The following is a 14,354-nucleotide window of genomic DNA, read 5'->3' as shown; positions in this document are numbered from 1 at the left end:
AACGGACTCTTATCAGCAGATATTCAATATATCATCATTTGATCAGAGAACACTATTGATCAGATAAAACACTCGACACGTGTCGATCAGTTTCTCACCAGCTGCTGCAGTTTGACGTCCAGCTCTTCTTCTCTCTCCTCTCTGCTTCTCTCCATCCTTCCTTTCCTCTTCGCCTTCTGCAGGCTGCTTTCTCCTTTCTTCTCCTCGTCTCCTTTATTGCTGTTGACTCCCTGAAAACACACACAAACACACACACACAAACACACACACACACACAAACACACACACACAGCAGTTCTCAGCTTCTGATCATGTGTCTTCGACTGTCTGCAAACTGACCGAAGAGTAAAACATTTATCTGTTAACATGAAAACACTTTGTGAACGTGTGAAGTGAAGCGAGTCGAGCGGACTTGAGGTCAAACTGCAGCTCTGGTAGATGATTGACAGCTGCTGTTGTCACTAAATCACAATAAACCTTATTACGCAACTAAAATCACACCTACTCTACTAATAAACTCGTTATGTTCCTTTTGTGGATCAAGAGACGTTCAAGAGCTCTCAGTAATCCTAATAACTGCATACATACAGTATCTTTCTTTAACAAGAACTGATTAAAAGTCTGCTGTTATTCTAATCTCATGTGCAGACAAGAGCTGCAACGATTAGTCGAAATTAATCAGCCGTTATTTTGATAATCAATTAATTAAATTAAAAGTGATTTTTTTATGATTCGAGCTTCTCTTGATGTGATTTTTGCTGCTCAGACTATTGATCAGACAAAACAAGACAAATGTTTGACAGTTTATAGATAGCATGAATTAATTAATCAAAAAAAAACAAAACAATCTGTAGATCAATCAATCATGAAAATAATCGTTAGTTGCAGCTCTGGTACAAAATCCTGTATCTGGAGTTCCTCAAGGAACAATTTTAGGGCCTCAGTTGTTTGATCTAATGTCTGTAAACAGACAAGACTCTCACTGTTTAATGTTACTTGAATACGATACCTGTCCTGTTAGCATAATTTAGCTAAAGTAGCTAACGTGTCTTAGCTTGGGTCCGAGGTAGCAGGTCGTGTTTCCAGAGTGCAAAAGGCAAAACCCTGCATTCGACCATGAACTGCAACTCTGGGCTCCAAACCGGTTCAGGTGATGTCACACCTCACTACATCCAGCGTTATATACAGGATATGTGCTAACCACATCCTGACATCCAGCTGATTGTGTTTGCCAAAAAATGTTGAACTGTTCCTTTAAAAGTGGATTTAGACCCATGGCTGCTTCAGGTCGGATCCTCAGGATCAGGCTTCATGTTAAAAACATTTATTACTTCCTGATCAATAAAAAGCTGAATGAAACCATCTCTGCAGTAGATCCAGTGATCCAGCTCCTGTTCTAAAACTGATCTGCTGTTAGTTTTAGGGCTGCAACTAACAATTATTTCCATTATTGATTAATCTGCTGATTATTTTCTCAATTAATCGATTATTTGTTTGGTCTATAAAATGTCAGAAAATGGTGAAAAATGTTGATTAAAGTTTCCTGAAGTCCAAGATGTCATCCTCAAATGTCGTATTGGGCAAAGATATTCAGTTTACTGTCATAGAGACTAAAAGAAAAGACTTTTTCTTCTTAAAAAATGACTCAAAACAATTAATTGATTATCAAAATGGTTGGTTATTAATTGAATTGTTGGTAACTAAACGATTAGTTGACTAATCGTTGCAGCTGTAGTTAGTTTGAACAGACTGTGTGTGTGTGTGTGTGTGTGTGTGTGTGTGTGTGTGTGTGTGTGTGTGTGTGTGTGTGTGTGTGTGTGTGTGTGTGTGCGTGCGCGTGTGTCACCTGACTTACCTGAGGAGACAGACGAGGAGATCTTCTGACTGACTTCAGTCCAGATCCTGGAGGATCTGATCCAGACGGCATCTCTGATCCACCTGAAAGAAACATCAACACATACATGACATTAATCTGCCAGATTATTTTCTTGATTGATTGATTGATTAATTGTTTGGTGTATAAAATAATTGTAAATCACAGTTACTGAAGCCAAAGTGACGTCTTGAAATGTTTTGTCTGAGCAGCAGAGATTCACACAGATTCATCAAGATTAGTCGATCGAGAGAAAATTTATTGACAACTATAATCAAATAATCATTTAAGTAATTTTTAAGCAAAACTTTCAGAAATTTGCTTCTCAAATGTGATGATTTGATGATTTCATGACAGTAAACTGAATATCTTTGCTGATCAAACAAAACAAAACATCTGAAGACGTCACATTTGACTCCATTTGACATTTGACAAGACCAATTTAGTACTATTCACTCAAATTTTATAGACAAAACAATCAATCGGAAAATAATCAGCATATTAATCGATAGAAATAATCGTTGGTCACAGCTCTAGATTTTACATTCAATCCCTTTTTAAGCAAAGGTGCTAAACATCTGATGACTCCGGGTTCTTTGTCTTACATCACTTCCCTTCACGTTAACGGTCACATGACCAGAGTGGGATTTGTTTTGGTTCAGTACGCAGAGTCAGCAGCAGATATGACATAATACGAGGTTTTTCATGCACTTCGTTCACTTTGTTGATTGACATCTTTAAATCAAAAACTGCTTTATTTATTTATTATTATTTATTATTTTTCATTCAGCTCCTAAACTCACAGCTAGATATTTCACTATGACATCAGAACATTATTTAAAAGGTAAATTAGCCAGAACTTGTCCAACTGATTTGCTTGTGACTGTCAGGCATCATTTTATTATAAAAATCCTGTCAGACACACAGACAGGTGAGCTCTGACGTCACAGTGAAAGATCGAGACATACGTTTAGGAGTTGAATGAAAAATAATACAAGTAGAAGGTTTTGAAGTGATTTAAAGATATCAGACAGAGCTGCAGAATCTCAGGTGAGGTTTGAAAACCAGATAGTTGGTTTAAACAGAGTAACAAATCATCTACAGGCTTTCATACTTTTATTTTTGTAACTTTTTTTTTGTTCTATGAAATGTTAATATTAAATATTTATTTTGGTGTCAGATAAAAAGCATGTAAATCTGAGGGAAAAAAAATGATGATAGGCTACAAGTCCAGATTCAGGCAAGTCAGCAAATACATATTCAGTAAATAAAGAAAGTTAATATTTTACGTTCAGGCTCTTTAAGTGTGTATGTGGACATGAAAGAGACGAGACACAGAGCAGGTTTATATACACAGAAAATGTCCTTAAAACCAAACCAACGCCCTTAACTTTAAATAGTAAGTTGAAGTTGAGGGCTGCAGGTAATCAACACCTTTATATAGTCCATATTATAATCTACATTCAAAAAGTGAAACCTAAATCTTTCCGGTTTCAGTGTCTGTATTTTTCAAAAGGAACAAATATTTCTTTCGAAATTAAATCTTAATCTGGCAAATTCACCACAATGACAGATATGATTGATTGTTCTTTATGTATTTCCAGAATCTTAAAAGACTCTTCTGAGTATCTGGGTGACAAAATATTCAGTAAAAAAAGATTTCTTTTAACGTTTTTCCTCCAAAGCTGTAACTCTTGTCCAGATATCAACCAGACACCATCTTTGTTTTGGATCCAGAAACAAGAGTCACAGCTCAGGAGAAACGTTAAAAAAAGCCGCTAAATGATGCAGCAGAGTGAATATTTTCTCATCCAGGTGGTTAAAGAGTCTTTGAGGATTGTAAAACATGTTGTGTCTCTGTGATGAATGTAAAGCTGCTACATGAGAGGCTCAAACAGCAGCCTGGCAACAGTGTAAACAGCAGCTGAGCTAACCTGTTAGCTTCCACGTTAGCTCTCAGCTGTTTATAATCACTCAGTTACGTTAATTTAAGTCGGCTAACAGTCCGTCCTCTTAGCGGGAAACGTCCAAACCTTCAAACAGATAAATTCAGACTCACGGCAGCTTTCTTTTCCTCACGTCCTCCGTTTCTGTCAGAGCTGCTGAGCGCCAACTGAGCTCCACAACCGTCCAATGCACATGACGTCACCCGGCAGGGAGGGGCGGCGCGGCCTGGTGACGTATATAAATAAATAAATAAACACCACGTGTTTGTCTGTCAGGGCTCTCTAATCGAACTGTCACTCATTTTTAAAAGCTTTTAGGAGGATTTATAATAACAATAATATTTTTTTATTTAAACAGAAAGATGATTTAAACAAGTTAAAAGGATCCTAAACATTAAACATTAAAGGAGGGGTTCATAATTTTTCAAGTGTGTCTTAAAACAACAGTCAGGAGCCCAAATGAACACTGAAAAAGGTTTTTCTTGCTGTAATCATTCCTCCTGCAGCTTCTGCTGCAAACTGTTCTCACAAAAAAAAACAACTACAAATGAAAATTAGGTAATTAATTTCTTTTAGACACAAACTCATCAAGAGTTTTCAATTTACTAATTGAAATTCAAGTGAATGGGCCCAAAACTTGCATGATTTTGATCACGCAGGTGTGAGCAAGACCGACATGTCTCGCCCTGCAGAAAATTCTCATCCTGTCAATCAAACTTTCAAAATAAAAGCACACCACACTTGTAAGAAATATCCCTCATTTTTAAAAAGCAAATTGATCTGATCCCAACGGGCCAGAGTGCGAGGTCCTGACCAACGCTGCTTGCAGCATTAATTATTTTTATTTTTTCCTGAAAAAAAACAAAACACTAGAATGTAACTTGTTTTTTAAACTGTGGAGAGGTTGTTTCATATTGTCAGTTAAGAAGTTTTTCATCGTGTCATGTTCATGTAACCAGACAAAAATACACACAAACAGATTATTTGGATTTGATATTTTTAATACTGTAATGTTGAGACTTCATGCAATCAACTGTGGGTGTTTTTACAGCAGAACTCACATAGCAAAAAGTAGGAATCCACTAAAAGTGGTATGATTATAGCGATCATCATAAACACTGGAGTTTTCCCAGAGATCCAGATAGATCACATCTCCCTTTTCCAGTTGAAGAACAAATGCATTAGACACGGTGACATAACCATGGCTAACAACTCTATCAAAAGAGAGAGTAATTTGCTTGTCATTGTGATACAGTATAATTCCTACTAACTTTGTATCCTGTGATTCCCGAGCGTTGAATCTGAAGTAGTAGGTTCCTCTGACTGGGGCTGTAAAGACACCTGCAACAAAGGAGGAATTCAGTCTTTTAATTGCTTTTGTCAGGCTTTATACGTGTGTCTAAGTCTAATTTGTTGCCAAGTCTGTGTATGTTAGACTGTGTTAGAAATCTAATCAAGGAGTCAATTCAGTGAAAACACAAACCAAAACAAATACAAGTGAGAACTATCAAAGCTTTCACAGAAGAACCCATTAGAATAAAAAACGACTGCCAAATAGAATACAAATAGCTACATAATACTTTAAAACATGTGCAAACTATGTAAAAGAGAAAGTCCCTTCACCATAATGGCATCATGTACATCCCAGTATAACATACTTTATCTGAAAGAGCTTTATAAGAGCTTCCAACCCAGAACTAGCCTACCAAGAAGACAAGAAATACAAAAAAGGACAAAATGGAAAAATGGCGAGACAATTTCAAGAGAGATATTCCACACTTGGACAACTAGGGATGCAATAAAAGTTATGCAAGAAAAGGAAATTCCAGAAAAAATGACAAGTTGGATCATAAATCTATAAGATTGTGTAATAATTCAAATAAAATCAGTGTGAGTGGGTGAAAGAGGTGTACATACCTGTAGATGGGTTATAAGCCTGGCCGATGTTGGTGAAAATCTTACTGAACTTAAGTGTGATGTCATTACTGAAGGGTCCAACATTTCCTGCGTCAGTGAGGCCGACAGAAAACGCCACCTTTGGTTGTTCTGTGTGAATGTGGGAGACACACATAGAGAGAATATTTTCCTCTCACATCAATAACAGCTGCAAAATGTCACTTCTGCCTCATTTAATAACTGTATTCATGTCACTCTGCATCCCGCTGCACAGAGGAAGACCCTCGATTTACCGTTGCCATTCTCACTGCTACTGTAATATGACATTTTGACTTTTTAATCATGATATAAGCAGCTCACCTGCATTCTCTCTCTGGAGCTCCTCCACGTCATTTTCATTGGAGCTCACTCTGACCTCCAACACTGTGAACACATTCATCATTTTTATTGTAAAGGAGGTAAAATACATAACTGGAACTTAAAATACCAGTATGTGAATCTAATAAACTGGCAGCTGTGTGTTTTGCAGCTTACAAATGTTCTCCGTCTCGAGCTCATCCACCAAATTTTCACTGGCGGTGATTCTGGCCTCCAAAACTGTGAACACATTGAAAGTTTTTTTACCAAAAGGTTCATTTTGAATCTTAGATATTAATCTCAGTAAACACCTTTAACAGTTTGTTACATTTAACTCTTCAGCTTGACAGGAAAAGCATCACAAACATGAATGAATTATATATCATTTAATAAAATGTAAATATCTAACTGCATTTTTGATTTCACTGTCTGTCAGTCTGGCCTGTATGGCTGGGATAAAAACAGTAAATTAGTCCTAAAAGTAATGAATATGTGAACATTGCATGAATCTGTTTAGCACTATGTGAATGAATCTTTATTTTCTGTCTCCAGCTTCTTGAAATACCAGTATGTGAATCTAATAAACTGACAGCTGTGTGTTTTGCAGCTTACTGGTGTTCTCCCTCTGGAGCTCCTCCACCACTTTTTCACCGGTGTTCAATCTGGCCTTCAAATCTGTGAACACATTTCTAGTTACTATAGTGAAATGTTTACAGTCAATCAACAGTCAAGTGTAAAATGACATGACAATCTGTAATTTGTAATAATTGCATGAATAAAACCAGCTTTTCCCTGCTGTTTATTGTTGCCTCCAAAACTGTAACATTTTTCACAAAAAGGTTAATTATGAACCTTCTATTGTGATCATTTTCTCACTAAATATGTTTATATTTCTATCATATGATGCTATTTTTGTTTTTTATTGATTTTTGTAGCTTATCTGTGCTCTGTCATGTTTAATTTTTTCCCATCAAAACATTATTAATGAAACTTACCCTCATTTGAACCTCACTAAGTATTTTCTCATCGCTAACATAATATACTCAGTTTGTTTTCACACTTTGATTTTTTTAAGCTTACCTATGTTCTCTCTCTGGAGCTCCTCAACCAAATTTTCACTGGCGGTCATTCTGGCCTCCAACACTGTGAACACATTTAAAACTCTTACTGTAAAGTAGGACAATGGTGAGCAGTTTTCACTTTTTTCCTTGATTACTATGTAGGCCTACCTGTGCCTTCATAAGAGGAGGAAATAAATTAAGATTAACATCCACATGTAAAATTTTATCAATATGTTGAACTTTTATCTGCTAAATAGATCTTTTTACCCTTCTTTCATCACTTTTGGACTTCACATCTGATAGACTTTAAAACAACATGTTTTCTAACATAAAAGGTCATTTTTACTTATTTACCTGTGTTCTCTCTCTCGAGCTGCTCCACTTTGTTGTCACTGGCCTTCATTCTGGCCTCCAAAACTGTGAATGCAATTAAGGGGTTTTTTTTACCAAAAGGTCCATTTTGAATCTTAGATATTAATCTCAGTAAACACCTTAAAGATTTTGTTACATTTAACTCTTCAGCTTGACAGGACAAGCATCACAAACATGAATGAATTATATATCATTTAATAAAATGTAAATATCTACCTGCATTCTTGATTTCACTGTCTGTCAGTCTGGCCTGTATGGCTGGGATAAAAACAGTAAATTAGTCTTAAAAGTAATGAATATGTGAACATTGCATGAATCTGTTTAACATTATATGAATGAACCTGTATTCTCTTGCTCCAGCTTCCTCAGCTCCACACTGTGTTGGATCACCGTGTCTCTCAGCTCCTCCAGCTCAGCCCAGATATCAGGGGTGATGTTAGTCTGATCACTGGTTGCTTTGACACCCAGGATCTCAGACTGAACCTCAGTCTGAGTGACATCATTCTCTGTCAGCCCTCCACTCTCACCCTGAGCCCTCGTCCAGTACAGACAGAGCAGCAACGCCAGAAAAGCTGCAGCACGCCTCATTGTGAAATATCACCTCTTTAGACAGCAAGATGCAGTCTGACACGTCTCGCTCAGTTCCCGTCTTTATATACACGTAAAACAGGTCAATGAACTGCTGTATGAGAATGAAACAGGTGTTTCTGATAACAAATATAAAAATAACACCAAAGATACTTGAACACTGGACTGAGTTTAAAGCAAACAACAAGTTAGAATGATGTTCTTTCCTTCAATATAACAACATTAAAGGACGGGTTCACAATCTTTCAAGTCTCTCTTAAAACAGCAGTCAGGAGCCCAAATGAACATTAATAATCATTACTCCTGTTCATACTGACCATTAGAATATCAAAATGCACTTATAATGGAAGTGATGGAGGACAAAATCCACAGTCCTCCCTCTGTGCAAACATGTCTTTAAAAGTTTATCTGAAGCTAATATGAAGCTTCAGCGTCCAAATGAGTCAAATCAAGTAGATATCTTTCAACGTTACAGTCTTTTTATTGCCAAAGTTCCTCTTTTTGTTACTATACTTCCACCTGCAGCTCAACAGGGAAACACTGTCCGAGGAAACACAAAGAGGGAATTTGATGCTAAAAAGACTGTAAATGTGTCAGATATCCACTTGATATAGTTTAAATAGTTAAATAGTTTTGAAGTCAGTTATCTGAATATAAACTAAAGGACATAATATAGTAATATAGTATAATTAAAAAAATAATCATTTAATACAGGTACTAACACTACACAACAACTCTGTTATCATGATGTTTTCACAAGCTGTTAAAAGGTTGAAATAGGTGAGATACAAAAAAATATATTTTTGCGGTTTAGTTTCTTTTAAGATAAGACTGTAGCAGCTGGTTTTGTCTCACTGTCTCTTGCACTACTTTTGAACTCTACCTCTCTGTTATTTTTAGCTGTATTTTATATTCTTTAAAGATTATCCCCTTTCCATCCCAGTTGTTGTGTGTCTTGTAGTTTGTTTGTTTTTTAATTTCAGTGTAATTATGGGATTTGAAGAGCTATATGTTATGCTCTGGATCAGAGATTGTCATCATATCAAAAGTGCATTCTTTGTTTAGAAACAATATGTTTATGCTAAATGTCTTTAAAGAAGCAGCCTTTTCACCACTCTGGGTTTTTTGTTTTTCAAAGCAAATTGTTTTATATGTCGTTTAGTCAAACATTATAAACTGAGTCCTTCAGACAAAAGTACTTGAAGCCTTTGGCTAATCCTGCCATTCATTAACCCTTAAAATGATAAAACCTTGGTCTTTACAGGACCTTTGATTTCATCAGGTGGGGGACAATGATATAGTATGATGCAGTTTACTGTAAGATTCCATGTTACATTCTGCTTGAATATGAGTTGCTATAGTTCAACAGCTTATGTTATAAATGATGTCGGTGTATATGGTGTTTTACAATCTTAACTTTGAGCAACTGCCCCTCTGAAGGTCTCTGCACAGCCCTGTTGAGTGACATCATTCTCTGTCAGCCCTCCACTCTCACCCTGAGCCCTCGTCCAGTACAGACAGAGCAGCAACGCCAGAAAAGCTGCAGCACGCCTCATTGTGAAATATCACCTCTTTAGACAGCAAGATGCAGTCTGACACGTCTCGCTCAGTTCCCGTCTCTATATACACATAAAACAGGTCAATGAACTGCTGTATGAGAATGAAACAGGTGTTTCTGATAACAAATATAAAAACAACACCAAAGATCCTTGAACACTGGACTGATATTTGTAGTGAATCCTTTAAAAACTACAGTACATTAATGTTGAATAGTTCAAAAGTGTGTATGTTTGTTTCCCAGATTCAGGTTGTAAAGGGCTACAACTGGGTCATGGTTCATCTGATGTGTATTAACGTGTGTTTTTCAAGTATTTTTTGCAAATACTGCTGCAGAGCAAAGCCAACACAAGAAAAAACATGTACTGTCCAAATATGTAAAGACTCTACTGCACTATATAAAGCTCTAAGGTGCATAGATGAATCCACAGAGTGTCACTGTAGGAGATGTGGTCATTCACTAACATGGGATTGAAAGTTAAAGTTAACTTGTTTATAAAATTGCAAATGCTTTTTAAAATATTTTAGGCAAGATCATTCTCTGACTTGTAAAGTCGTATTCATGTAACCAGAAAAAAACACATACAAGTTATTTGGATTTTATGAATGTTCATAGTTTTTAACACAAACTGTGTAATATTAACTGTGGGCACTCACAGAGGGAAAAGTAGAAAATCATCAAAGGTGGTATGATTGTCGCTCTCATCTGCAACAATGTCGTCTTACCAGAGAGTCATGTAGATCACGTGGAGACATAGCCGACGCTGTCATATACATCACTCTCTTGTCACTGTGATAGAGATAAACACCAATCAGCGCTGATGTATGGTTGTCCCACATGGTGAATGTGAAGTAGTAGGCTCCTCTGACTCGGGCTGTGAAGATACCTGCATCTGAGGAGAAAATCAGCGAGGGGTCAGAACTTCTCCCTACATCAGTACTAAAACTGAATATAAAAGAGCTGAATACCTGTTGTTGGGTTGTAGGCCTGGCCGATATTGGTAAAGACTTCACTCAACTGTAGTGTGATTTCAGTACTGAAGGGTCCAACATGTCCTGCATCAGTAAGACCAACTGAAAACGCCACCTTTGGTCGGTCTGTGTGAACGTGGGAGACATGCATACTGAAAACATCACTGAGTCTCTGAGAAATGTAACTGCATCTTTTGTTTGTAAAATATTTTCCTCACTGACAAACTGCTTTTCAAGGGTACAACATAATGACACTGCAGTCAGTTCGATGCTGATAGCAGCATTTTGACTTTCAATAATGATTTAAGCAGATTACCTGCGTTCTCTCTCTTGAGCTCCTCCACCTCGTTTTCATCGGACCTCATTCTGGCCTCCAACACTGTGAACACATTTAAAACTCTTATTGTGAAGTAGGACTATGGTTAGCAGTTTTCATATTTTTCCTTGATTACTATGTAGGTCTACCTGTGCTCTTATTTTCTGTTCCTGTTACTCTGCATTAGAGGAGGATATAAATTAAGATTAACATCCACATGTAAAATCTGATCAATATGTTGAACTCTTTTCTGCTAAATAGACACTTTTACTCCTCTTTCATCACTTTTTAACTTTTTACTTATGGTTATTTATTTAGTTAGTTAGTTTTAGCCGAATTCTCACTCTTGAGCTCTTCTACCTGGAGCTCACTGGAGCTCATTCTGGCCTCCAACACTCTTAACACATTTATCACTTTTATTGTAAAACAGGATTATGGTTAGCAGTTTTCACATTTTGTCTTGGTTACTATGTAGGCCTACCTGTATTCTTATTGTCAGTTGTTGTTACTCTGACCAAAAGACCTGCGATAGAGGAGAAAAATTAATAGGTTAAATAGATTAGTTGATTAACAACCCCAGATGTTACATTTCTGTTAAATGTTTTGACTCCTTTCCAATTACTTTTGTACATCATATTTTGCAATTTTTCTTTTTATTTTCTAATGATGTTTTTGTAGCTTGACCGTGATGTCTCTCTTGAGCTCCATGACCACATTCTCACTCGTGTTTATTCTGGCCTCTAAAACTGTAACGTTTTTCACAAAAAGGTTGCTTTGTTCTCTCTTCATAAAACAGTTGTATATGGAGTCATAGAATACTGTTGTGCTACTACAGGAGTTGTGTAAAAGCATTTTTCTTCAAAATGCTTTGTGAAATTATTTCAATTATATGTGACATCCTCTTCATATTCATTAACACAAGAATGATTTTTTCTTTTTTACTCACTGATAAGTGCATACATATATAGACAATATGGACATACTAACAAATACAAAGGCAACAGGAGATGATATTGGTTTACAAAACATAAAAGGACACAGATAGGTAACAGGGGACAGCATGTGAAGAAAAGAAAGAATCATTTTTTTAAAGAAATAAAAATAAATAAGCAGAGGGGTTTGGATGCATTTCAAGCAAGTTTTGCTGGATAAGTTTGTCTTAGTTTTTTGGGGTTTTCTTTTCCTAAAAAAAAAACACTAGAATGTAACTTGTTTTTTAAACTGTGGAGAGGTTGTTTGATCTTGTCAGGTAAGAAGTTTTTCATCTTTTGTCGTGTTCATGTAACCAGACAAAAATACACACAAACAGATTATTTGGATTTGATATTTTTAATAGTGTAATGTTGAGATTTGTTGAGACTTCATGCAATCAACTGTGGGTGTTTTTACAGCAGATCTCACATAGCAAAAAGTAAGAATCCACTAAAAGTGGTATGATTATCGGAATCATCATAAACACTGGAGTTTGACCAGAGATCCAGATAGATCACATCTCCCTTTTCCAGTTGAAGAACAAATGCTTTAGACATGGTGACATCACCACCGCTAACTGTATCAAAAGAGAGAGTAATTTTCTTGTCATTGTGATACAGTTTAATTCCTACTAAACTTGTATCACGATATCCCCACGCACTGAATCTGAAGTAATAGGCTCCTCTGACTGGGGCTGTAAAGACACCTGCAACAAAGGAGGAATTCAGTCTTTTAATTGCTTTTGTCAGGCTTTATACGTGTGTGTCTAAGTCTAATTTGTTGCCAAGTCTGTGTATGTTAGACTGTGTTAGAAATCTAATCAAGGAGTCAATTCAGTGAAAACACAAACCAAACCAAATACAACTGAGAACTATCAAAGCTTTCACAGAAGAACCCATTAGAATAAAAAACGACTGCCAAATAGAATACAAATAGCTACATAATACTTTAAAACATGTGCAAACTATGTAAAAGAGAAAGTCCCTTCACCATAATGGCATCATGTACATCCCAGTATAACATACTTTATCTGAAAGAGCTTTATAAGAGCTTCCAACCCAGAACTATCCTACCAAGAAGACAAGAAATACAAAAAAGGACAAAATGGAAAAATGGCGAGACAATTTCAAGAGAGATATTCCACACTTGGACAACTAGGGATGCAATAAAAGGTATGCATGAAAAGGAAATTCCCCAAAAAATGACAAGTTGGATCATAAATCTATAAGATTGTGTAATAATTCAAATAAAATCAGTGTGAGTGGGTGAAAGAGGTGTACGTACCTGTAGATGGGTTATAAGCCTCGCCGATGTTGGTGAAAATCTTACTGAACTTAAGTGTAGTGTCATTACTGAAGGGTCCAACATTTCCTGCGTCAGTGAGGCCGACAGAAAACGCCACCTTTGGTCGTTCTGTGTGAATGTGGGAGACACACATAGAAAGAATATTTTCCTCACATCAATAACAGCTGCAAAATGTCACTTCTGCCTCATTTAATAACTGTATTCATGTCACTCTGCATCCCGCTGCACAGAGGAAGACCCTCGATTTACCGTTGCCATTCTCACTTTCTCTTGACTTTTTAATCATGATATAAGCAGCTCACCTGCATTCTCTCTCTGGAGCTCCTCCACCTCATTTTCATTGGAGCTCATTCTGGCCTCCAACACTGTGAACACATTCATCATTTTTATTGTAAAGGAGGTAAAATACATAACTGGAACTTAAAATACCAGTATGTGAATCTAATAAACTGGCAGCTGTGTGTTTTGCAGCTTACCTGTGTTCTCTCTCTGGAGCTCATCCACCAAATTTTCACTGGCGGTCATTCTGGCCTCCAAAACTGTGAACACATTGAAAGTTTTTTACCAAAAGGTTCATTTTGAATCTTAGATATTAATCTCAGTAAACACCTTAAAGATTTGGTTACATTTAACTCTTCAGCTTGACAGGAAAAGCATCACAAACATGAATGAATTATATATCATTTAATAAAATGTAAATATCTACCTGCATTTTTGATTTCACTGTCTGTCAGTCTGGCCTGTATGGCTGGGATAAAAACAGTAAATTAGTCCTAAAAGTAATGAATATGTGAACATTGCATGAATCTGTTTAACACTATGTGAATGAATCTTTATTTTCTGTCTCCAGCTTCTTAAAATACCAGTATGTGTATCTAATAAACTGGTAGTTGTGTGTTTTGCAACTTACTGGTGTTCTCCCTCTGGAGCTCCTCCACCACTTTTTCACCGGTGTTCAATCTGGCCTCCAAATCTGTGAACACATTTCTAGTTACAATAGTGAAATATTTACAGTCGAATCAACAGTCAAGTGTAAAATGACATGACAATCTGTAATTTGTAATAATTGCATGAATAAAACCAGCTTTTCCCTGCTGTTTATTGTGGTCTGCAAAACTGTAACGTTTTTCACAAAAAGG

General features: G+C 36.5%; 3 protein-coding genes across 3 annotated transcripts in view; all 3 read right to left on the bottom strand.

Moving 5' to 3' along the window:
- The window catches only part of hdac6 (histone deacetylase 6), a 24,072-nt gene extending 20,030 nt beyond the window's left edge, over positions 1–4,042 (bottom strand). The window contains exons 1-3 of the mRNA XM_067593458.1: positions 3,933–4,042; positions 1,856–1,938; positions 99–230 (exon numbers count right to left, since the gene is read on the bottom strand). Coding sequence (XP_067449559.1) covers positions 99–230; positions 1,856–1,927 — 204 coding nt within the window. The 5' untranslated portion in view covers positions 1,928–1,938; positions 3,933–4,042. The remainder of the gene's footprint in view (positions 1–98; positions 231–1,855; positions 1,939–3,932) is intronic.
- Positions 4,043–4,805: 763 nt separating this feature from the next.
- Positions 4,806–8,676, bottom strand: LOC137185408 (uncharacterized). Its single transcript, XM_067593731.1, has 9 exons — positions 7,847–8,676; positions 7,722–7,763; positions 7,488–7,550; positions 7,153–7,215; positions 6,685–6,747; positions 6,250–6,312; positions 6,076–6,138; positions 5,737–5,865; positions 4,806–5,160 (listed from the first exon to the last, which is right to left on the bottom strand). The coding sequence occupies exons 1-9, from the start codon at positions 8,091–8,093 to the stop codon at positions 4,877–4,879; spliced, it is 1,017 nt and encodes a 338-aa protein (XP_067449832.1). The 5' UTR covers positions 8,094–8,676; the 3' UTR covers positions 4,806–4,876.
- Positions 8,677–12,286: 3,610 nt separating this feature from the next.
- Positions 12,287–13,740, bottom strand: LOC137185281 (complement C1q tumor necrosis factor-related protein 3-like). The gene is made up of 4 exons (XM_067593628.1): positions 13,692–13,740; positions 13,518–13,580; positions 13,195–13,323; positions 12,287–12,616 (listed from the first exon to the last, which is right to left on the bottom strand). The coding sequence occupies exons 1-4, from the start codon at positions 13,738–13,740 to the stop codon at positions 12,336–12,338; spliced, it is 522 nt and encodes a 173-aa protein (XP_067449729.1). The 3' UTR covers positions 12,287–12,335.
- Between the last annotated feature and the right edge of the window lie 614 nt (positions 13,741–14,354).

This window comes from Thunnus thynnus, chromosome 6 (assembly GCF_963924715.1).
Source record: "Thunnus thynnus chromosome 6, fThuThy2.1, whole genome shotgun sequence".
Classification (NCBI taxonomy): Eukaryota; Metazoa; Chordata; class Actinopteri; order Scombriformes; family Scombridae; genus Thunnus; species Thunnus thynnus.
The sequence above is the reverse complement of the archived record's forward strand: the minus strand, read 5'-3'. Positions and strand labels throughout refer to the sequence as shown.

Bases quoted from the DNA above. Each gene is read 5' to 3' on its own strand.
- LOC137185408 (XM_067593731.1), bottom strand. From the start codon at position 8,093: ATGAGGCGTGCTGCAGCTTTTCTGGCGTTGCTGCTCTGTCTGTACTGG. The intron at 7,551-7,721 runs GTAGATATTTAC...TTGCATTCACAG, and splicing joins CAGTGAAATCAAGAATGCAG to TTTTGGAGGCCAGAATGAAG. The intron at 5,866-6,075 runs GTGAGCTGCTTA...ACATTCACACAG, and splicing joins GCTCCAGAGAGAGAATGCAG to AACAACCAAAGGTGGCGTTT.
- LOC137185281 (XM_067593628.1), bottom strand. From the start codon at position 13,740: ATGACCGCCAGTGAAAATTTGGTGGATGAGCTCCAGAGAGAGAACACA. The intron at 13,581-13,691 runs GTAAGCTGCAAA...ATGTGTTCACAG, and splicing joins GCTCCAGAGAGAGAACACAG to TGTTGGAGGCCAGAATGAGC. The intron at 12,617-13,194 runs GTACGTACACCT...CCTTTGTTGCAG, and splicing joins GGCTTATAACCCATCTACAG to GTGTCTTTACAGCCCCAGTC.